Source organism: Pelodiscus sinensis, chromosome 6 (assembly GCF_052426305.1).
Source record: "Pelodiscus sinensis isolate ZL-2025 chromosome 6, ASM5242630v1, whole genome shotgun sequence".
In the NCBI taxonomy this organism is placed as follows: Eukaryota; Metazoa; Chordata; order Testudines; family Trionychidae; genus Pelodiscus; species Pelodiscus sinensis.
In genome coordinates this window covers 31,138,019-31,162,791 of record NC_143057.1, presented here as the reverse complement: position 1 = coordinate 31,162,791, position 24,773 = coordinate 31,138,019, and the positions used below count along the sequence as shown (strand labels likewise).

The window sequence follows — 24,773 nt, the reverse complement described above, 5'->3', positions numbered from 1 at the left end:
AGAGGGTTTTTGCACAGGAAAGAGCAGTGTAGACGTAGCCTGAGGGTATTCACGTCTGTGGATGTGGACATGGATATCTGCAGCTCATTTTTGTGGATATGGACAAATTTTGTATCTACACAGGACTCTATTTTGGTCATAGATTCACATAAAGGCCATAAGGGACCAATGTGATCATCTACTCCTATATAATAAAGGCCACAGAACTTCCCCAAAGATAGTTCCTAGAGCATGTATTTTAGAAAAACATCCAAGCCAAATTTAAAAATTTAATTGTCAGGAATGCGCCTACTAACCACATGGTGGAGAGGCAATCAGCACAGAAACCAGTTTTCACTAACTTTTTCTAATTTAATTTTCACCTCTTTGAAATTCTGCCTCTTTGAAGATCTCCTACGTGATGTTATAGATACCAGCTAGGTTGTATGCAGCCCATGCTATCAGTGAGGTAGGTTGTTCTGCTGCTTTCATAAACATTGGTTGGCGTAACCAGAGATGCCCTTTTTCCTACCATTCCTTATGGTCCTTTTAGGAATGGACACTCTTCTGGCACACAGCTTTGATAAATGATTCCTCCTTCTACTAGTTCTCATCCCCTTCTGACCCCTCCTCGAGAACAGAAATTCTAAGAATGCTGCACAAGCTGCTCCAGTAAAACCAAATTATATTATTGGAATTATGGTTGAGACCAATGGATAGCAGGGATCCATTTTTCTAGGCACAGTACAAATACTGCATTAAAACAGTTTTTGTTAAAGACTGTGTCATGGGCCCCCCATGCTTTACAAAAATTGACTTATGAATAGAATATGCATAATTCAAATATGCTTTATGCAAAACAGGTCACGTAACAGATTTTTAAAGTTACAATCTGCCGAATCTGTATATCCTATTTTTGTGCATGTATCATTCTCATATGTGAAGTTAGAAATATGATGTGTGAATCTGATATTAATTCTGAATGTGCTAATGAGGGCTATTAGTGATACTTAAGGAACTCAGTAGCTCAGTATTCAAACCAATGACCCATGAATGATTTTGTTTCTGGACATCCAACACTCTGGTCATCTGAAGAAGTAGGCTGTGCCCACGAAAACTCATGATACCATCTACATGTTTTGTTAGTCTTTAAAGTGCTACCAGACTATTTGTTGTTTTTTAAGTTTATCCTGTACAGACTAACTTGGCTACGCCTCTTAAGCTTTTGTTTCTACTGTAAGCCCAAACTGTGGTTGGTCCTAGAAAGACATGTGTCCATACCATCTGGTACTGGAATCTGTCCTGAATCTGATACTTTTCCATGAGGATGAGGAGACTGAACAAAGGATTCCCACCCTGGGGCAAATTTTATTTAAGGAATGAAAAGCGATCAGATCTTAGTTTTCAGTTGACTTGAGAAACTGCCTCCTCAGCCCAAGAGGATACACATGAAATGATCTGGAAACAAGGAACTGTAATGAGAGGGTGAAGGCAAAGTTGCTGGGCCCTGATCAGAAAAATATCAATGCTGGTCTGAGATAAGAACAAGGGTGAGAACTAGAGCTTGTAACAACTTTTCTCGGTGTATTAGGATGAGCAGGCATGCTTTGTTTATGTTAACTTAGTAACTTACTTTGATCTGGCTGTACTTGGAACCACTTAAATCCTACTTTTTATACTTAATAAAACACTTTCATTTATCATCAAGCCCAGGGTAAATAATAGTTACCTGGGGGAGAGCAACCAATGTGCTTCTCTCTCTTTCATTGATAAAGGGGACAATAACCCCAACTCTGTGCCTTGGCTGGGGCAGAGCAAAGTTTCTTGCCCAGTAGGGCAGGGAGATGGGGAGCCCTAGAGGGCATCAAGTGGATTGATCAGCCACTGGGTGATAACCCCAAGAGGATTTCTGTGATCCAGCCCGTCACAGACGTGGGGTCCCTCACTGACCTCTGAAGGTCCCTTCCAGTCCTATCTTTCCATGATCCTTCCATCTCAATCCAAAGTATCTTAAAGTCAGCAGTATTTATGAGAAAACTGAGAGAAAAATCTAAGGCACTAAGTTAGCCAATGGTCTAGCTAACTATGGTAAAATTGACTTACGTTATAGAACTACCATGACTGAAAACCTCATCATAGTTTGTGAACTTGTTCTCATATCAGTGCTCATCATCCTCATTTAGAGATGGGGGAACTGAGACACGGAGATACTAAATGACTTGTTTAGTCCATGGCAGTGCGAGAACATATGCAAATGAGGAATTCTGATCTCCTGCGTCCCAGTCCAGTATCTTAACACAAAATCTTCCACCCTTTTGTAATCATAGTTGATTTAAGCAAACTTAACCTTACCTTCTGGACTTGACGGGCCTGCTGCTCTTCCCCAGCTAAAATGTGTGTTTCCTGAGTGTCCTTGGGTCTTCATTTATGCCTCTTCCAATAAATCTCCCTTCCAACCAGAGTACATCTCCTTAATTGTTAATGTAATCAGACGGTGTCATGTCCATACATTCAAAGATCCTCTTGCTTTGTGGTTTTTATCAATTATTTCTGTCTAGTAATTGAGAACTGCCACAGCCAGTGACTAAACAGTCCAATATAGTCCGTCTCAATATGGTATATATTCTACCAGTCTGTTGACTCTGTCCATCCTGCTCCAGAACAAATACAGTCAAGGCAAACACAAGAGTGTTCATTTAATAGTAAATCCCGGCCCCAACTCTGCATCTGGCGGCAGAAAAACTGCAGCTCTGCTTGCAGCGGCAGAGAATATGCACCAGCTGTATGATGCAGAGATCACCCCATGGTTGCTTTTTGTTCAGCAGGTCACAGAAGACCCAAAGGAAAGTCCAGCAGGGTCACAAGAATCATTGCTTCACCAAATCCCCAGTCCTTCCTCCTCTTGCACAGCAAGGGAACACCCTGGTCACGGGCTGGAAGTAACACCACGAAGCAGCTGAGGAGTTGCTCTGTGGCTCAGCGAGGGGTAGGATTCCATGTCCCATTGCCCTCTTGCAGAGACATTCAAAGCCTAGCCCACTATTGCAATACGATGTGTGAGCCCTGGGTTTAACACTAAATCCTCAACATTGAAAAAGCGTCCACTGCCAGGAATCGATTGCAGTGTTCCATCATTGGAACCAAAGCAAAGTATCTGACGGGGTCTTCTAATGCTATAGAAGTGCCATATATTATTCATGATTAAAATCACCTCTCTTTTTAATATTAAGACTCAGAGTGGAAGGATGGTAGAGGATGAAGCTGATTGTGTAACCAGCGGCGGATATAGGGCAGGGCAAGTGGAGTGGCTGCCCCGGGCCCCACGCTTCAATAGGCCCCACGCACGCGCTACTACCTGTTGGCTGTGGTGCATGCGCGAAATTGTGCTGCCCTGGGCCCTGCAAAACTCTCATCCGCCCCTGTGTGACACAAGAATTGGCACAGGCCTGTCGTTTTAACAGTAAGCTGTTTAGAGACCAGCAGCAGATGGAGGAGAGCCCACAGGGAATAAAGGAGAGGTTGTTTAGAAGGAGAGGCAGAGGAGTAGGGATTAGAGTGGCAGCGAGCACAGTTTGGACAGAGACGGTGATTAGCTTGTTTGTCTGTGATGTCATATCCCACCAGTCAGCTGCAGGGCTGTAGCAAGTGGAGAAATATGAGGGGAAGAGGAGAGGGCAGAGCACCAGCAAGTGTACATGTACCAACTAACATTTTCGTAATGGTTATAAGGGTTGGCTCTTTTAATATGCATTAGGAAGTGAGAGAAATTAGAAGATGTGCTTCCTGAGTTACTTGGCATCATAGGGCATGTCTACACAGCAGTGTGGGCTTCTTACTCTGTAAACCTCACTGTACGAGGAGTAAGAGAAGTTGGGGGAAGAGTGCTCTATTTTGAAATAAGTGCTGTGTAGACGTGCGCAAAGTCAAAATAAGCTATTTCGACTTAAGTTACGCAATTGAGTTTAGCCCTGCTGTATCAACATGCCCACAGTGAGCTTTGTTAGTGCTCCACTAAAGCAACTACTACTGCATTCCTTATTTTCTTAATAATTAATTCAGACAGCTTCCCAGATTAGGCATCTTGGCCTCTAAAATTATACTTCTGATGAGTCTCAATAAGGCAATAATGAAAGGGATTAGTGGATTACTGTCTCAACTACTACTGTATGTCATAGCATCCTTAGCCCACCACAGCTCACACACTATAGATACAGTCATGGCCATTTGCGTCTCACTGCTGATCCAGATACACTGCCTTCAAGGCCCATGGCTTTTTCGTTTTTAAGACAATGCAAGAAAAATGAACCTTTACAGCAGTCAGTCAAATGTTGCAAATTTTCCACCGAAAAATAATTACACTAAACCCTTCCATTTACTTATGTAAGAACTACTGATTTTTCATCGTTCTAATTTCAAAGCACCGGTGTCCTGTAATCTCTTGGTGCACTGAATGGGTTGGAATTTTTCATTTCATGAATCATTTACAATTCACTGCAGTGATTCCACAAAGTCCTTAGACTCTGAAAAATTTATAAGAAATACTTTAAAAAAATTATGAACCGTTAGTAGCAATTAACGCTAGTTATATTGGGACAGCTGGTCGCATAGGGAAATGCCACCAATTTATATTCTCATTGCTCTTTTGATTTACACTGTGTAAAAAGAGAGAAGAAACAATTCAACAATGTTTACAAATTGCAGAGGCTTGGCGAAATTCAATGTATAATGTGTCAAGTAATCACCTTGAAAAGTACAGATCAGGCTTTTTAGAACCAAGGGCTCTGGACAGCTAGCCAACTTGGGTATGTCTACATTACAAAGTTAATTCGAACTAACAGCCGTTAGTTCAAATTAACTTTAATAGAAGCTACACATGCAAACCGCTAGTTCGAATTTAAATCGAACTAGCGGAGCGCTTAATTCGAACTAGGTCAACCTCATTCTACGAGGAGTAATGCCTAGTTCGAATTAAGTAGTTAGAATTAAGGGCTGTGTAGCCACTTAATTCGAACTAGTTGGAGGCTAGCCCTTCCCAGGTTGCCCTGGTGGCCACTCTGGGCCAAACCAGGGAAACTCTTCTGCTCCCCTCCCGGCCCCGGAGCTCTTAAAGGGGCACGGTCTGGCTACAGTGATTGTGCCAGTTGCAAGCCTGCCAGTACCCAGCCAGCAGACCCTGTACCTGGCACGGCATGAGCTAGCCACCTGTTGCCACCCAGCCCTCCGCCTCTTCCCAGGACCAGGCTGGCGGCTCCCAGGAGCCTGCCTGGGGCCACAAGAGGCGGGAGCCCGCCTAGTCTAGTGCGGAGATCATGGACCTCATCGAGGTTTGGGGGGAGGACTCCAATATCCACAATCTCTGCACTAGCCACAAGAATGTGGCCGTTTACAGCCACATGGCTGACAGCCTGGAGACCAGAGGCCACATGCGGACCCGGGAGCAGGTCTGCTGCAAAATCAAGGACCTGCGGCAGGCCTACTCCAGGGCCTCCCAGCCAGGGGCCGACCGGAGGCATGACCTCATTATGAGGCCCTGGATCGCATCCTGGGGGCTCACGCAGTCCATGCCTCCCGGGTGGTGATTGACCCCGGGGCAGAGGGCCCCATCCCTGACATGGAGGAGGAGGATGCCGAGAGCCAGGAGCCTGCCCAGGACCCAGGACCCCCAAAGCATCCCACAGAGCACATCGGCTGTGTCGTCCGAGGCCGGAGAGGGCTCTACATATGAGTGCCATCATGCTCCCCTAATGTGTATGCGGTGGGGGGTGGGGGGAAAGGGAGCCCAGGGACCGTGCACCTGGGCCTTGCCCACCATGGAGCAGCAGCTGGGTGTCATGCAGGAGCCCTGGCCCATTCCCCACATGCCAACCTTGCCTTGCAGAGGGGGGCTGGGTTTCACCCACTGTGTCCCCAGGGAGAACTGACCACTGCTCTTGTTTCACCACAGTCGCAGCACCAGGGACTGCAGGGCACACCACCCTGCCTGCAACAGCTACCCGCACCCGGGCCAGCAAGCGCACCTGCAACCTGGAGGACTATCACCGGCAGCACCTGCGGCTACTGGAGCACCACTGGGTCCGGGAGGACCTGTGTCTGCGGAAGCGGAGCTTGGAGGTGCTGGAGGAGCATGGCCGTGCCCTCAGAGGCCACCTCCAGACCTTGGTATACAGGTTCCTACCTCCTCCTGCTCCAGCCCCTGCGGCCACCCCAGCTCTCGCTCCTCCTCCCATCCCTGCTCCCCCTCTCGCTTCCTCCATACCCCCCATCCCTCCTGCCCTACCTTCCACACCCATTCCCCACAGATGCCCCAGCACCCGCAATGCTGTGAGACGGGAGAGCCAGCAGGACCCCCACTCCTGAGCTTTCCCTTCCCTTCCTCCCCTTCCAGCTACCTCCTCCCAGGTTTCCCCCTCCCCTCTCCCACCCTCATTTCTCCCTCCCCCTACCCCAGTTATGTACAATAAAGAGAGTTAGGGTTAGGGAGGGGAAAGGGGAAGGAAGGGAGGGTGGAAGAAGGCCCCAGTGGGGCATGCAGGATGAGTTCAGTCCTCCTCCACCTGGAAGCTCTCCCCCAGGGCTTCACGGATCTGGATGGCCCCCCGCTGGGCCTCCCGGATGGCAGCGGTGCGGGGCTGCACGTACTGGCCAGCCATGCGCTCAGCCTCAGCCATCTAGGCTGGCAGGAAAGCCTCCCCCTTCCACTCACATAAATTGTGCAGCACACAACATGCTGCCACCACGGGAGGGATATTGTGCTCAGCTAGGTCGAGGCAGGTGAGGAGACATCTAAATCGGGCTTTCAGGCGTCCGAAGGCCCCTTCAACCACAATGTGGGCCTTGGTGAGACTGGCATTGAAGGCCTGCCGGGAGGGGTTGAGGTGCCCTGTGTACAGCTTCATCAGCCAGGGGGTAGGCCGCATCCCCCACCAGGGAGACGGGCATGTCCACGTCCCCGACCCTGATGTGGCAGTCAGGGAAGAAGGTCCCGGCCTGCAGCATCTGGCACACGGAGGAGTTCTGGAACACCCTGGCGTCATGTGCCTTGCCGGACCAGCCCACATTAATGTCCGTGAACTGGCCCCAGTGGTCAGACACGGCCTGCAGGAGGAGGGAGAAGTACCCCTTGCGGTTGATGTACTGGGAGGCCTGGTGTTCCGGGGCATGAATGGGGATGTGTGTCCCATCGATGGCCCCCCTGCAGTGGGGAAGCTGAGGGCACCAAACCCCTGGATGACTGTGTTCGGGTTGGCGAGGCAGACCACCTTGCGGAGCAGCACCCGGTTGATGGCCTTGACCACCTGCAGAGAGACACAGCAAACCATGAATCACTGGGGCGACCAGGAGGCTGGGAGTGTTCGTGCCCTGGCAGTGCCCCGTGCCCCACTCCTGGAACCAACCCCCGCTGCGATCCTGGCCACTGCGGGTGGCATGTAGTACAGTCGGGACAGACCGAACCCTCCTGTGAGAGGCACTTTTGCCTCCTCCCCCCCATTTTCCCTGGGGCGGCCCATCCCCTCCTTGCAACTCCCCTGCCCCCCGGCCCAGTGGCCGGTGAGTGCCATACCTGCATTAGCACTGCTCTGACAGTGGATTTCCCCACGCTGAACTGGTTCCCGACGGATCGGTAGCTGTCTGGCATAGAGAGCTTCCACAGGGTGGAAGCTTCCACTTCTGGAGGGGGATGACGGGCCTCATGTGAGTGTCCTGTCGCCACAGAGCAGGGGTGAGCCACTCACAGAGCTCCAGGAAGGTGTCCTTCTTCATCCTGAAGTTCTGGGTCCACTGTTGGTCTCCCCAGCGCTCCAGGATGATGCAGTCCCACCAGTCGCTGCTGGTGTCCAGATGCCAGATGCGGCGGGGCACACTGTCATCTGGGCACTGCTGCGGCTCCTCCACGGCCCCCAGGAAGGCCAGGGGGAGAGGCAGAGGGCTAATAGGCTTGCAGCAACAAGTCCAAAAACTGGAGCAGCATGCTCAGGGTGAGCTCTGGCTCCATGGTGCCAACTGCGGCGGCGTCCCCAATGGGAACCACTGACACAGGCAGGTGGAGAGGAAAACGCTTTGCTGTCCCTCGGCGAGGTAGGCAAGCAAGTGAAAAAGCTGAAAATCGGCTGTCCAGGGAGGTCCCTTTAAGCACGAGCCTCAGACAGCAGCCACATAAAGCAACTACTGACCTGATGCCCTGCCGGAACCAGTTTCAGCTGCCCTTAAATGCGACCCAGTGTCCAATTAGTGTGGACGTGCTATTTCGAATTAGCAAAACGCTAATTCAAATTAGTTTTTGGGTCTAGATGCGTTATTTCGAATTAGCTTATTTCAAATTAACTAATTCGAAATAAGTTAATTCGAATTAGTGCTGCAGTGTAGACATACCACCTGATATTCAGTTGCTGTTATTTTCATTTCAGTCTATCCTGATTTTAATGCCTATTCTACTTGACAACTTGGGTGTATTCTAAGTCTTTTTTTTTTTACTGGGTACCTCCAACAGTAAGCACAAGGCCAGCTGTTCTTATTGCAGATGTCTCCATTTTGGGTGTAAAAGAGAGGCATTCCAGGACCTTTTGATATCCAGAATTACAGATGAACAAACTCCTAGTGGAACAAACATAAGGTCACTTGAGATGCCTTCACACGAACCAGGCAGTACCATATAAATCGTACACCCATAATCTAATCACAGAGAAGGTTAGTGGGTAGTAAGTTAGAGTCAGGAGAAATGAGAAAACTGGCGCTGGTTCAAATGTCAAGCTTATTAAGAAAGAGGATTTAACATCACTAATTTCAGTGGCAGTGAGCAATGCTCCCTCACTTTAGTGGATGACTCACCACAAAACTGGTTACAGGCTGGCTAACAAAGGGATACAAGCTCAAGGTACATTTATACTGCACTCTTAAGTGGCATGCAGTGTAAGTGCCTTGCTAGCCCACTAGCATGGGTATAAATAACATAGATGAGGCACAGCTTCAGCAAATACACACTTGAAACCTGTGGGTATGTACCAGTATATACACCCTACATGCCCATGCCTCCCTATATATTGCTATTTTAGAAGTGCAGTGTCCCACTGCCTCCCTGCTGCTGGAGCCTTCCTAGCTGCAGAGATTCTGCTAGTTCCACTCAGCAGGGGCTGTTTCCTGCCTCAGGGAAAGATTCCTGCTTCAAGGAAAGGTGCTGGAGAGAAGAGACAGCCGAGAAGGGCTTATCCTGCCAGAGCTTTTACCTGACATCTGTAGCTACATGCTGCTGTCTGGACACAGCTTGCTTTTCAGTGTGGCATGGAGCTCCATGTACCCGACATGCCATGGACCCTGGTGTAAAGTATTGACCTAGCCCAAGACACCTTCCTACAAGCTGTATTATGTTTGCAGTACAGCTGTTCCAACTCTACAGCACACCACGTGCCAGCTGGTTGACCAGCTGAGTTGAGAATGAGATCCATTAGAGAAAGGAATGAAGTCATTGCTGTTTGTATCTTTTTTGGGGTAGCGGTAGGGGTAATTTTTTCCCTGCATTGCTGAACATGAATAAATTTGGGTGAAGCCATAAGGAGTAAGTTGTTTGGCAACACCAAATAGGGCTGGGTATTAAACTCTTGACCTGGGCTACCTTGGCTAGAGAAACAGAATTGGTGATTTAGGCTGTGTCCAGACTCAGGGGTTTTTTCGAAAAAAGGCCTTTTTTCGAAAAAACTTCACCTGCGTCTAGACTGCAGCCGCGTTCTTCGAAATTAAATCGAAAGAATGCGGCTTTTCTTTCGACGGTGGTAAACCTAATTCCACGAGGAAGAACGCCTTCTTTCGAAAGTGCTCTTTCGAAAGAAGGCGTTCTTGAAAGCAAACAGGCTTTTTAGAAAGAGAGCATCCAGACTCACTGGGTGCTTTCTTTCGAAAAAAGCGGCTTGCTTTTTCGAAAGTTCCGCGTGCAGTCTAGACGCTCTCTTTCGAAATAGCCTCTTTCGAAAGAGGTTTGCAGTCTAGACATAGCCTTAGGGCCCAAGTTTTAAGTGCCTCTTGTGTCTCTTATGAGAGGTTTGAACTCAGTTCCATTGACTCAGCCCCTGCTCTCCCTCAGTGCCTCGTTCCATAGCTCTTCTCTTAAAGGCAGAATTTAACCCTAAGCTTGTGACTCAGGCTACGTCTGGACTGCAGGCTTCTTTCGGAAGAAGCTTTTCCAGAGGAGATCTTCCAAAAACACTTCTTGTGAAAGAGAGCTTCTGCACTTCAAAAACGCATCAAAAAAGCGAAAGAGCTCTTTCAAAAAAGGCTTCTTCCTCGTAGAACGAGGATTGCCAATGCCAGAAAAACTCCTCTGTTCTTTCGATTTACTGTTGAAAGAACATGCTTGCAGTATGGACGTAACTCAGGTTTTGTTGGCAAACGGCCATTTTTCTCACAAAACTCTGTAGCCTAGACCAGGGGTTCCCAACCTGGGGTACGTGTACCCCCAGGAGGTACAAGAAGCTTGTCAAGAGGGTATGGGGAATATTTGGTAAATAACTAGATTATCCTAATTGAAATATTCCAAAAGTAGTAGTGTTAGTGAAAAAAGTTGTGGATTCTAGAGTCTAGAATTTATTTCCTTTCATATTGAATAGGGGGTACGGGAAGGTTTACTAAAAGCCAAGGAGGTACGGGGACCGAAAAAGTTTGGGAACTCCTGGTCTAGACATACCCTCAGTGCAAACTAGTGAAAATATCTATTTGAGGGGCACAGAAAAGAATTCTAGCCACGTGGCAGAGGCTATGTCTAGACTACAATGATTTATCAGAAAAAGGTAGACAAATTGCGCTCCACAATTTGCGTATCTTTTCCCGATAGTTTTTTCGGAAGAGGCTTTTCCGAAATTTGGCCCATTTACACTGGACCAAATATTGGAAAAATCTCCTCTTTCAGAAGAGCCCTTCTTCCTCGTGGAATGAGGAAGGCAAGGCTTCCAAAAGCACACATCTGTTCTTCGGCAAAAAAAAGCGGAAGAGCAGATGCATTCCCTGAACATGCAGAGTTTTTCCGGGATACCTCTGGTGTAGGGATACCTCCTGGAAAACCCCCATAGTGTAGACATAGCCTGAATGAAGAAAAAGAGAGGAGAATGTGTATGATGTTTGTGCGTTTACACCTGCAACTGCCATAGTTTGTAATTTCAGAGAAGAACATGACTCTTGGAAATGAAGCAAGGAAAATAAATACCAGCTCGGTTATGCAGTTCCAGAGGACTCAGAACCAGATGCATCAACATTGTTTCTGGGCTTCATGGCCATTCTGAGTGCTGAAGGGGATCTATCACAAGGGAAGATTTCTATGAGTCTGGCACACTTTATAATGTGTAGCAAATAATTATATTCCTTGGAAGTCACTGTAGTAACATCAATCATGCGGAATTCTTTTAGTGTTCTTATGGATTACAATATCCTATCTGTCTATGAGGATGAAGGATACAGATAGAATGTAAGCTATTGAAAATGCAATTTATCGTTAATTATTGTCCATTTATTACTGTGATCAACACTTTTAAAGCATCTTTACTTGTAGGTTTAAGAGAAAATAACCACAAGCAGTTGAACAATAATCTATTAAGTCTCTCTTCCCTGAGTTACTTCTTCGAGCAGAGCCAACTAAATGACTCCAGATCCGGCAGAGAATGAAAATTCACAACTCTTAGCTGTGTTATTTAACATGCCACCCTGCGGTGCTGCTTCTTGTATCTCTGGGATGTATGGCAATCTGTCATTTTTGTAAAAGTTTGAAAATAGCATCTTCATCATTAGAGAAACATTGTGTCTCACAGGGCAGTGAAATCTATGCAAGTCTCAGGCAGCCCACCAGATTTTTTTCCCCACTTTCTTCAGACTCTCAAGACATCCGCTCCCCATTTGTTTCAGCTTCCCTAAATTGCAGTTCTGGATTGAGAAGACCACTGATGTATACAACATTGTATCACTTTTTAAATATGCTTTACCATGCTTTTTGCATGGATTAGATATTTTAACTGACATTTTAAAAGCATGTTATAAGTGTATTCTAATTTTTAAAGTAATAGACATGGAAAGTCTTCTGAACTGAGGCTTGTACATTCTACAACTTCAAGATAAATCGAGTATGTTATGTGATTACCTAAGCTTCGTAGGAGGAAAGAAAAGAACATAAGAGATTATGACAGAACTAAGAGACACAGGACTACATTCCTAAATGGGAGTGGTGTGTGGCATACATAACATTAATCTCTTCTTCCACTTTGGGTTGCAGCTTGAGAATAAACAGAATTTCTGAACTGAATAGAAATATGAATACCAGTTTGATCGGATGATCCTGATTCCTCCCACCCCCGTAGTAACTAGTGATGAATTACTTCTACATTGTTTAGGGTGCATAACAAAGCAGTCATTTCCACAAATTCTTGCAAGCAGCTAATCAGATACATCAGCCTTGTTTCACTGAATTAAAGCAGGGTAAACTGCTTTATATTCCTGTTTTTTTTTCTTTTCATCATGTTTTATTGTGTGATAAGATGGGGGGGAGGAGAAGAGAGTAAATTGAGAGGACTAGATGAATAGAAATGAATCACAATTAAGAGTGTTTTTCACTGTATATTAACTTTTTAACAGAGGACTCAAAGCAATACTCTAGGTCCAAACATTTTGAAGGAAGTGGTTAAAAATCTTAACAGAGATCCACATTCAAATTTTGCATGTATTCTTTTTTTAATGGCTGTGACAAAAGCCTCTAACTGTGAAACACTCTGAACTGTGGCTGTCTGAAAATTACCTTTTGATCTTAAGTTTGGGGCATAGGCCCATCTCTATCTAAAAGTAAATAAGATCAAAACATCAACTAAAGACTAAAGGTGATCAATCTTGATGGCCCTATTATCAGACACTGCATCAGAAACTGCTTTTCCCTATACATTAGATTTATACTTCTTTTTCTAGTACATCACACCATTCTTATTATTCATTCCACATATTTATAAAATCAGACAACCTTGCAGTGCTAAATGCTGGTGGAAAAAATCCTCTTAGACAAGCTAATATCATTTTTAGAAACGTATAGCTTTACTGATTTTTACAGTTACATAACTTCAGACAAACCAAAGTCCATGATTTTCACAAGCTTAAAAGTGTGAGTTAATTTCCAGACTTGGGGAAAATATTCTTAAATAATTTTTCAAATGCCTGACAGCATATAGAAGAGCTTCTCAAACCAGAACAGCTTCTTGATGGACCCAGAAGAGGTCCTTGACTTGTCCTCTGGAAAAAATACAGCCTACTGCCTGGGAGACATCAGCTTCTAGATGTGGCGGGACTTTTTAGTTGAATGCAGCCTTCCAATAATTGCTGAGAGTATAATCACCAGGCAGCATCATAGACCTTAAGGTCAGAAGGGACCATTTTGATCATCTAGTCTGACCCCCTGCACAATGCAGGCCACAGAATCTCACCCACCCACTGCTAGAATAATCCTCTCACCTATATCTCAGATATTGAAGTCCTTGAAATGATGGTTCAAAGACCCCAAGATGCAAAGAATCCTCTCGCTAGTGACCCCATGCTACAGAGGAAGGCGAAAAACCTCCAGGGCCTCAGCCAATCTACCCTGGAGGAAAATTCCTTCCCGACCCCAAATATGGCAATCAGCTGAATCCTGAGCATGTGGGCAAGACTCACCATCCAGACACCCAGAAAAAAGTTCTCTATAGCAACTCCTATTTTCCCACCATTGGCCTATTTACCACTGATAGTGAAAGGTCAATTAATTGCCAAGATCATGTTACCTCATCATACCATCCCCTTCATAAACCCATCTAGCTTTATCTTGAAGTCAGATAGGTCTTTTGCGCCCACTACTTCCCTTGGAAGGCTGTTCCAGAACTTCACTCCTGATGGTTAGAAACCTTTGCCTAATTTCGAGTCTAAACTTCTTAATAACCAGCTTATATCCATTTGTTCTTGTGTCCACATTGGTATTGAGCTTAAATAATTCCTCTCCCTCCCTGGTATTTATCCCTCTAATATATTTAAAGAGAGTAATCATATCTCCCCTCAGCCTTCTTTTGGTTAAGGTAAACAAGCCAAGTTCCTTGAGTCTCCTTTCATAAGACAGGTTTTCCATTCCTCGGATCATCCTAGTGGCCCTTTTTTGTATCTGTTCCAGTTTGAATTCATCCTTCTTAAATATGGGAGACCAGAACTGCACACAGTATTCCAAATGAGGTCTCACCAATGCCTTGTATAATGGCACTAACACCTCCTAATCCCTACTGGAAATACCTCGCCAAATGCATCCCAAGACCGTATTAGCCTTTTTCACAGCCATGTCACAATGGCGGCTCATAGTCATCCTGTGATCAACCAGGACTCCGAGTCTCCTCTTCCGTGACTTCCAACTGATGTGTCCCCAGCTTATAACTAAAATTCTTGTTATTAATCCCTAAATGCATAACCTTACATTTCTCACTATTAAATTTCATCCTATTACTATTACTCCAATTTACAAGATCATCCAGATCTTCCTGTATGATATCCCGATCTTTTTCTGAATTGGCGATACCCCCCAACTTTGTGTCATCCACAAACTTTATTAGCACACTTCTACTTTTAGTGCCGAGGTCAGTAATAAAAAGATTAAATATTAATGGTCCCAGAACTGATCCCTGAGGAACTCCGCTAGTAACCTCTCTCCAGCCTGACAGTTCACCTTTCAGTATGACTCGCTGTAGTCTCCCCTTTAACCAGTTCCTTATCCACCTCTCAATTTTCATATTGATCCCCATCTTTTCCAATTTAACCAATAATTCCCCATGTGGTACTGTATCAAATGCCTTACTGAAATCGAGGTAGATTAGATCCACTACATTTCCTTTATCTAAAAAATCTGTTACTTTCTCAAAGAAGGAGATAAGGTAAGTTTGGCACGATCTACCTTTGGTAAAACCATGTTGTAGTTTGTCCCAATTGCCATTAACATCAATGTCCCTAACTACTTTCTCCTTCAAAATTTTTTCCAAGACCTTGCATACTACAGATATCAAACTAACAGGCCTGTAGTTACCCGGGTCACTTTTTCCCCCTTTCTTAAATATAGGAACTATATTAGCAATTCTCCAGTCAAACGGTACAACCCCTGGCTGTGTCTACATTTTTTCTGGCTCGGGGTTTTTGCCGGAGAAAAGCGCCAGTGTAGACTTGTACTTTCAAGCAGGAATAAGGGATCTTCCGGAAAAGGGCTTATTTTCCGGAGAATCGCGTCTACACTGGCGCTTAGGAATAAGGGATCTTCCGGAAAAGGGCTTATTTTCTGGAGAATCGCGTCTACACTGGCGCTTTTTTCCGGCAAAAACCCCGAGCCAGAAAAAAGCGGCAGCCATGTAAATGCTAATGCCGCGGGGGATATTTAAATCCCCCGCGGTTTTTCAATTCTGAAGTGTCTTATTAACATCCCTTTTCTGGAAAGGGATGCCAATGTAGACACAGCCAGGGCCTGAGTTTAGAGATTCATTAAAAAATTTTGCTAACGGACTTGCAATTTCATGTGCCAGTTCCTTTACTATTTTTGGATGAAGATTATCTGGGCCCCCTGATTTACTCCCATTAAGATGTTCGAGTTTGGCTTCTACCTCGGATTTGGTAATATCTACCTCCATATCCTTAGCCCATTTGTTATGTTGCCATTATCCCTAAGCTCTTCATTAGCCTCATTAAATACTGAAGCAAAGAATTTGTTTACATATTGGGCCATGCCTAGATTATCCTTAACCTCCACTTCATCCTCAGTGATTAGCGGTCCCACTTCCTCTTTTTTTGTTTTCTTCCTATTTATATGGCTATAAAACCTTTTACTATTGGTTTTAATTCCCTTTGCAAGGTCCAACTCTACATGACTTTTAGCCTCTCTCACTTTGTCCCTACATGCTTGAACCTCAATAAGGTAGCTTTCTTTGCTGATCCCTCCCATCTTCCACTCCTTATATGCTTTCTGCTTTTTCTTAATCACCTCCCTGAGGTGCTTGCTCAGCCAAGTTGGTCTAAAACACCTATCTATACATTTTTTCCTCTTTCTTGGGATACAGGCTTCTGATAGCTTCTGCAACTTTAACTTAAAATAATCCCAGGTCTCCTCCACTTTTAGATCCATAAATTCTTTAGTCCAATCCACTTCCCTAACTAATTTCCTTAATTTATTAAAATTAGCCCTTTTCAAATAAAAAACCCTAGTCTCAGATTTATTTTTGTTTATCCTTCCATTTAATTTGAACTGAATTAGCTCATGATCGCTCAAGCCAAGGTTGTCCTCTACAACCATTTCTTCTATGAGGTCCTCTCTACTCACCAAAAACAAATCTAAAATGGCTTATTGGTTCAACAACTACTTGATGAAGGAATTCATCAGCTATCACATCTAGGAAAATCTGAGCCCTATTATTATTACCAGTATTTATTCTCCAGTCTATATCTGGATAGTTGAAGTCTCCCATGATTACACAGTTTCCATTAGTATTTACTTCTTTAAAAACATTAAAGAGGTCTCTATCCATATCCAAATTAGATCCTGGTGGTCTATAGCACACCCCAAGCACTATCCCAGAGGAGGATCTAATAGTTTTCTTCCCCAATGTGAGTTTTTCCCAGACAGACTCTGTCTTCTCCATTCCCTTCACTTTTTAATTCTTTGCAATCTACCTCATCATTGATATACAATGCTACTCCACCACCTTTATTTCTGTCTTTCCTAAACAGCACATATCCTTCAATACCTGTGCTCCAGTCATGCCTAGTATTTCATCATGTTTCTGTTATTCCTATAGCATCAGGTGTATTGTCTATGATTAGCTTCTGAAATAAAGTGGTAAAATTAGATGTTCCTTTTCCTTACTTTATTTCCATTCAGGACTTGGTGAGTATAGATGCCAATTTGTTAATTCAGCCATTTGAGAGTATCCAGTTTGAAATCTATATTTAAACACATTGTACAGTCATTTATTGCTCCAGTTATCCTCGTGGAGTCAGGTTGTCTGGAGAGAGACCACATTAGAAACTGAAGTATGGCTACAAGTTTCTCTCTTGACCTGCTGTGCAAGAAATAAAACAAGTTCCTAGAAGTACTGGACAATCACAAGTTTCTGTGAGCTACAGAAACAGTAAAAGCCTCACTTATAGCCCATATTTAATTTTTATTGTAAACTGTGTTTGCAGTAATTTACAATTGTGTAGTGTTTCACTTTTATATCCACAGAGTAATCACAGAATATTTATAAGGTATATGCAAAGGATCATTTTGTTTCCACGTTTCAGAAAGAACAGAATTAATGAGTCCATACCAGCTCTAAACATATTGAAACCATCAAGAAACTTGTGCAGGAAACTCAAAAAAACTTAAATATGAATACTGAGTTCTGTTTTTAAGATTCTTCAATGCATCACATATATAAACATGAGGTAGGTTTGTTTTGTTAATTTTTTTCTTTAAAAAGCAACGAATGTCAATTTTGCAGAAAACCCAAACAAAAACCAACCAAATTGTATGCACATCAACAAAGCATTTCAGAACAAAGTAATGTGTTGTGATGCAAATGTGATCCCTAGCTAAATTTCAGTTTTAAAAAATGGATGGAACTGCAACATTCCCATATCACACCGCTTGCATAAAATTTTGTATTACAGATATGTACAGTTACAATCTGATTTTGCACAAGGACCAGCAAGCCTGACTTGCTTTTCACTCTCATAGGTTTGTTGACTTGATGAGATTCTTGTTTCTGTTTTTCATTTGCCATATAACAATATATTCTAGGCATACCTAAAAATAAAAATGGATAGGAGAGAACACAGTAGTTAGAGTAAAATACGGTCTTTGATAGCTGATGGTGCTAGCTGAATTAAGCAAATGAAATAATTTCTATGTGACTTTTCTGATGAGGCTTGAGGAGATTATAGATATAAAAGTCTGTTATTTAATATATATTTATACATGGGGGGGGAAGAGAGAAACTTAAATATCTTTTGAAATAATTTCTTTGTCTGTGAGTGAGCAAACCAGTCTGTCTGTTCAAGAACTCCTAAACAGTAAGAGCTAAGACCACCAAATTTGGTATACAGCTTCCTCTCATGATAACGCCCTCCAAGGTAAGGGTTTGGTTGGTGGGAGTAAAAAAGGGGTTGAAGCCCCCTCTCCCATGTACAGGACACACACAGAAGAGAAACAGAATCACCAGGCAAGTGAAAGGGGTGGGCTGAGAGTGTGCCTCCCCCCCATCCAGGACTCTTCCTACTCACAGGTGCCCTTTTGCAAGGGCAGGGGAGGATGCAGCTCCCCCCCCCCCCCATTTGTACGGGAACATTGCTGGCTGTTCCCCTTCGTCAGGGCGTGAGGGGAAAGTTCACAGTTTGCTCCATTCCTCAATCTGGCTGGGGAGTACAGAGGGCAAATGAACCTGGACCTGCCCCAGCAGGGGGACATGCACCCCCTCCCCTTGCTGTGGCTGCAGCCGCCATGGAGACGCGCTTTCACCATTTCTATGAGTCCATCTATTCTTTATGTTCCTGCTGCTGCAATGGGAATATGTGACAAGGAGCTAAAAGCAAGGCAGCAACCAATGTTCCCTCTAATCTTTTCCATCCACGAGGGTTTTTTTTCCATCCACATGCGAGATACATTTTTCACATTCACTGAGGCATGTGTGAATGTGCATCACCAGGAGAAACTAAAAAAAAAAACCCTATCTTTGGGCACTCTTCTCATCAGCTGGGTGGCACTGGACTCTCTCCCAAGCAGCCACACAAGCGCACAGCTTACAGGGAATACTGGCGGCAACTGCCTTAGAAATTAATCACTCGCCCTCCCAAGCCACCTTCCAAAAGAGCCCTACAGATGATGGAAACAGCCCGTGTGCAGATTTGTGGAGGTGAGATGAGCCAGCCAGCATGCCCCCTTAGTGAACAGGAAGCCCTTGGAAACAGGGTCATGAAGGAAGAAATGACTGCATGGAGAGGAGAGGCAGCTGTGTAGTAACATCCCCCATTACTTCAGTCACCTCTTTTCATACCTACTAGGAGCTCAGCTCCAAAAAAGTTGACTATTCAATGTGCCATAAGTTACTGTTACCCTAAAAAGCAGTACTGTACAAGTGGGGTGGGCCAACTGCAACCCAGCCAGGTGCTCTCCAGCTGGCACTGCAGCTGCCTGTAGGAATGGACAGGCTCTTATTCCCGCAGATCTCTGCCTTCTGTGAGAACTGATGGGCCTGCTTCCTGGCTGCTCTGCTCTCCAGCTGGCAACTTTTCCCAAAGGGAAAAGCAGAGAGTAGTGGCAGAGACGAGCCCAACAAAAGCCCACTGAATTGCTGAGGAAGGATGCTTCTTTTTTTTAATGGAGAAAATTGGGTGCTTGGCACCAGCATCTCATCTCAAATGAGTGCCATGCCTCACTGTCTATTTTACTGCAGGTTCAGATTTCAGCAATGAGCGTAAACTAGCACCAAGAGGTTCATCTCCAAATTCTGTGGAACAGACTTTCTGTTCTTCCCAGCCACAGCACTAAACCATTACGGGGACTGCTCATAGTTTCCCCTTGTAATGCTTTAGTAAAATGTACATGTAATATTGCCTAAAGTGGCTGCCTGTATTTCTCTTAAAGAAAAAAAATACCAGTGTTTGTTAGTTGTGTTCCGGGCCTCAAAAACAGCATTAGGGCTCAATTTCAGTGCTGACATTTTTAGTCTCAGTAGAATTGTGTGTGAGACAGGGTGTTGGCTAGAATATTCATTTGATATTTATTTTTATGGCTTAATTTTAGAGAGTGCCTTGAAGTTAATTTGTTGCATCTGTTTCAATGGACACAGTTCAATGTTTTTTAAACTTTGCTTTTTCCTCACCAGGCAGAAAAGAAGCACAATTACTCTTAAGTGTATGCCAATGGCTAAATGCTAACATGTAGTTTACTTTCCCTAAATATAAAACATAAATTGCTTGTAATATCAGAAACATAGCTAGCAAAAGTGATACATTTCTGAGAGACAAGAACTGCCCCACCCTAAATTTTACTACATTAATAATCATGGTGTTTTTTAGCCACAACATTTCTTACCTAAAAAACGGATTCTTTAAATCAAGGATGTTACCAGATTTAAAGCCTGTCTGGTCCACAACAGCCACAATCTGAATGTCGTAACTCTGTCTGTATCAACAATAAAAACACAAAAGAGACAACATAACCGATCTGCAATTATATCTGTAACATCTTAAGTCAAATAACAGCATCTTTAGCGTACCTAATCTCTTCAGTTGATACATGTAATGAATGTGCAGGGGATCAAAACTCCAATTTCACACATGATTGACTAGGTTAATTCCTTATTCACAGGCTAGCCAATGGGTAAGAGAACAAAAATGCATGGGTGACTTAGGGACTCAACATGTTAAAAAAGCTGCAAAATATGCATTCATTGCAACTGAGGATGACATTCAATAATGAATGTTGTGATATTTCAGCATTACAATATGCAAGGCCATGCGTTTCTTAGTGAGCATATTACACTGAGTGGTGATACAAAATAAATGGTCAAATGACTTTAACCACCCAAATCAACAATCACTCAGAAATGTATTTCCTGCAGGGATCTGTTGCTAGGAAATGGAATTTACACATAAAAATCAGATAACCAGTAAATATAAGTGCATCATTGCCATAGATTTGACATTGTGGCAGCCAGTCCAAAATCTCAATTTGTGTCCAGATTTCTGAATAAAAAAATGTTAAAATTTGTTTCTAGGCAGCACCAGACAAGCTTGTCATTAAGATCCAGGAAATGCTCTGGGCATTCTGTGTTTATATTGCTGTTATTGCTAGAAGTTTATTTGCATGTCGTAGAACCATGAAGAACCTCACAGAGATTATATTTTCCACAAATCTCAAACTAGTTACGGGTTTCACAATACTAGTTCAAGTTGGTGAACCAATTTTTCACCTTCATTTAAACCTTCTTTCTCTTAGTGAGAATCAATATTTATTTATTTTTCCCTGTAGCTGGAGATTATACACAAGCTCCAAAACTGAAGGAATTATTTTAAGACGTTGGCAACGTGCACTATTTGTATTTATTTGAATGTATTTGTTATACCTATTTGCAAAAGAAAGAATGCCACAGAGGACTGCTGATCTGAGCAAAGTACGCAGGACCCGGTGAGAGACAAGGCGGAATCAGCAGCCATACTGATATTCCTACTAAAGTTAGTTCCAAGGGCTATGTCTACACTACAGAGTTTTGGGTTTTTTTTTTTCAGAAAAATGGCCATTTTTCCAAAAGAAAAATTCACTTACATTCACACTGCAATCGCGTTCTTTCAAAAAAAAATCGAAAGAACAGAGGTTTTTTTTCTGACATTGGTAAATCTCTTTCTACGAGGAAGAAGCCTTTTTGCAAAAGAGCTCTTTCACAAAAAGGCGTGTGTAGACGAAGAAGAGGAAGTTCTTTCAAAAGAAGATAAAAGAGTCCTGGACAACACTAGTATAATGCAGTCCTGGACAACACTAGTATAACCCAGGACAGAGAAAATCCACCCACAGGGGATTGTGGTGGCATAAATTACCCACAACCCTATCTCTGCTAGTGGGCAAATTTCAAACTAGTGCAGCCCCATAAGTGAAACCAACCAAGGGGGAGAATGCTCAAGGCACATAGGGGATGTGCTAGTTCATCTCTTGCCCTGAATAGCCTCTATCACCTGTTTTTATGGGGCCACAACTTTACATTAAAGCTACTCTCCCCTAGTGGAGCCCCCAAGAGAAGTATAAACACTGTCTTCTTTCAGAGACCAGGATCTGCCTTGGGTACAGCAGCCCTTTCTGATACATGGAGTGTAATTTGTACTCTTTTGAAGAATCAGGGTAAATTGAGTCCTCAGAATGTTGCCCAGCTGAATAGAAAGACTGAAGAAAATGGGTGCCCATGTAGATTGTCCAGATTTAAAATGGTAGCAATGACAGCAATTACTGAGAGGATATTCAGAATGGAAATCAGGAGTAAAATTTTAAATCAGACCGAAAATAAGGGCTGTGATACTGAGCCAGTGAGGTCTTAGCACCTAAAAGGCTGGTTGAATTAAAAGCAACCTATTAAGGACATATTAGAAAAGTATTGAAATGATGAACAAGGACATTCCTTATAGACAGCTATCAAAGCCATGTTAAGTAGATGAAACGTTAACATGTTGGCCTGTATTAGAGGATTAAGAATAAATATTACACTTACATTGTCTTAATCTTAAATTGTCTATGCCATAATGGAATCTCTTGACAGTTTGAATGGCTATTTGCCTTGTGTTAATTAATACTACTACTTTACCTGTGTATACATAAGAAATAAAAGTTTAGCTTTAAAGCAGCCACATACACTGCCTCTTCTTCATCTGGGAATGCCCTTGTTGTGATGTCTCCTGTCAAGAGACTATCAGCTTACTAGAGAACTATGAAAGAAGCTTAGTGCTTGATCCTGGTTTATCTCACATCTGTTTAAACATTGTCAGGGTAAATTCAAATTGCAAGATTGAGGTCTCCTCATCTACTCTAGATTATCCCTATAGTTTCTCATGAACAAACTGTGCATAACCTATTGAACTGATTCCAGAAGGACTTCTACAAATCAGTAGGCTCATCATCTCTGCTAGAAGAACTTGTATCTGTATGTAGAATGATCTTTCAACCAGAGTAACTCACTTTTTTTATTTTTTAAGAATTCTTAGATTTTGTTAATAAGATTTGGCTGTAAATGTGTATTTGGGTAAAATCGGAAATATGCATTGACCTGGCGGTAATATGTCCAATCTCTTGGAGGTTGATAGAACTTTATGTATGGTGAATAAAGTTTTAAATAACCCTCACTATCTAGACTTTGGTTGTGGGAGCTGAAGTCTGGATTGCTTAAAGCAGGGGTGTCCAAACTTTTTTCAAAGAGGGCCAGATTTGATGAAGTGAACATGCGTGAGGGCCGACCATTTTGCCTGACATTCTTTGAACCATTAAAATTAAATGCAAATTAACTATTTTATGCAAACTTTATTGCAAACGGCATACTTTTCATTTCGTCACATGGATGACAAATCTAAACAGGTGTTAAATCACTCTGCCTTTCATATCTGAAGGCCAGATGAAAAAAAAATCCAGGAAGCTGAAATATATGTCAGGAACATTGTAAAGTACATTACATATTATTGGTAATAAAGGTTGTCTGTCAACTTTTAAGTTAAAAAAATATGAACAGGAACATAACACCAAGTATACATGTTGTGTCCAAATATATTTATAACTGATTTAGACCAACTGACATTAACTGAGATTTTACAATGTATTCATCTCAATACATATGGATTCGTTGGGGGCCATAAAAGATAGATATTGCCAAATTACCTGTGGGGCCGTATTAAACCGGAACACGGGCCGCAATTGGCCCGCGGGCCGGACTTTGGACATGCCTGGCTTAAAGAGACTGTTTTGTTACTGGTTTGGGGAATCTAATTATAAGAATAAACCACCTATTTTGGGGATCATCTTCCCTATTCTTTGCACTTGGCCAGGAAAAAACATTTTCAGCCAGCACCTCCAGCAATCACAGTCACAAAAGGCATAAAGTTCTTAACTGTGAAACCAATTCACCAAGGGCCTCCGTGGATTCTCCATCACAACAATTTTTAAATCAAGATTGGCTGTTTTTCTAAAATACCTGCCGTAGGAAGTATTTTGGGGAAGTTCCATGATCTATGTTTAATAAGAGGTCCAACTAGATGGTCACAATGTTCCCTTCTGATCTTGGATGTTATGAAGTCGTTGATTACTTCTGGCTGCCCAGAGGGTAGAGGTGGCCCTGGGTACCTTAATACATTTTCACTTGGCAAGAAGGATTGACCTTTCCTTTTGCATGTAAACCTTCTAATTATCTATGTTTTGGTAGCTTCCACAATGGATAACTGCAATGCATTACATACGACACTATCTTTCAAGACCACTCTGAAATTGTCTAGTGCAGAATGTGGTTGCCTACTCTTCCCCCACATGGAAGAGATTACATTGATGCTCTATGAACTGCATTGGCCTCCACTTCATTTCCTGATGCAATTCATTGTGTTGTTTTTAATGTATGAAGTCCTGTATCATTCGGGTCATGTAAACCTTCAAGAGTACCTCTCTGTGCAGCCAAAATGAGTATATTTCTACAATCAGTCTCTATTTTTGTATGCACTGATGCTGTAAACAGGACATCCTCATTGGCCTGCTAGGGACAGTTTATAGACTCTAGGGCACATTGAAGTCCTTCATTATCAATTTATTCACATATTTCCTAAGGGGGTAGTTTGAGAAGAGTGATCTAAAATTCTATGGAGTTGGGGAATTTGTTATTTTTGTCAATTGATAATAGTCCAGTTGGTATAGGCATTATGAGCTTATATTTATTTTCTGCAGGATATATTGATTTACATCCGCAAGCAACAAAACTTGATTGAAATGAATGACTTGAATCTTGGCTTGCATTTATACTTTTAGTTATTTTACTAAAGAAAGGTTCATTCTCACTGGTTGCTAACAATTAAAGCATGTTGATTGCAAGAAAATTTAGCCTTTAAAGTAAATGTTCTACTTCTTTTTGGTAATTAGGAGGATACATTTTTATTTAAGCACTTACCCAGCTGAACATACATATATTCAAATGTATTAATTTTTTAGTTTTTATTGTGTTAGAAAACAGTGAATTAAACATTTCTTACTTATTAGATGATTTTTGTATTAACTTCCAATTTCCAACCAAGTACAT

At 43.0% G+C, this 24,773-nt stretch overlaps 1 protein-coding gene across 2 annotated transcripts in view; it reads right to left on the bottom strand.

Moving 5' to 3' along the window:
- Positions 1 to 15,310: 15,310 nt before the first annotated feature.
- The window catches only part of LOC102449863 (histone-arginine methyltransferase CARM1-like), a 143,187-nt gene continuing 133,724 nt past the window's right edge, over positions 15,311 to 24,773 (bottom strand). The window contains exons 11-12 of one of the 2 annotated variants that reach the window (XM_075931655.2): positions 20,057 to 20,146; positions 15,311 to 17,770 (exon numbers count right to left, since the gene is read on the bottom strand). In XM_075931655.2, the coding sequence (XP_075787770.1) occupies positions 17,761 to 17,770; positions 20,057 to 20,146 (100 nt within the window). In that variant the 3' untranslated portion in view covers positions 15,311 to 17,760. The remainder of the gene's footprint in view (positions 17,771 to 20,056; positions 20,147 to 24,773) is intronic. The other variant, XM_006129900.5, reaches the window with a different exon arrangement.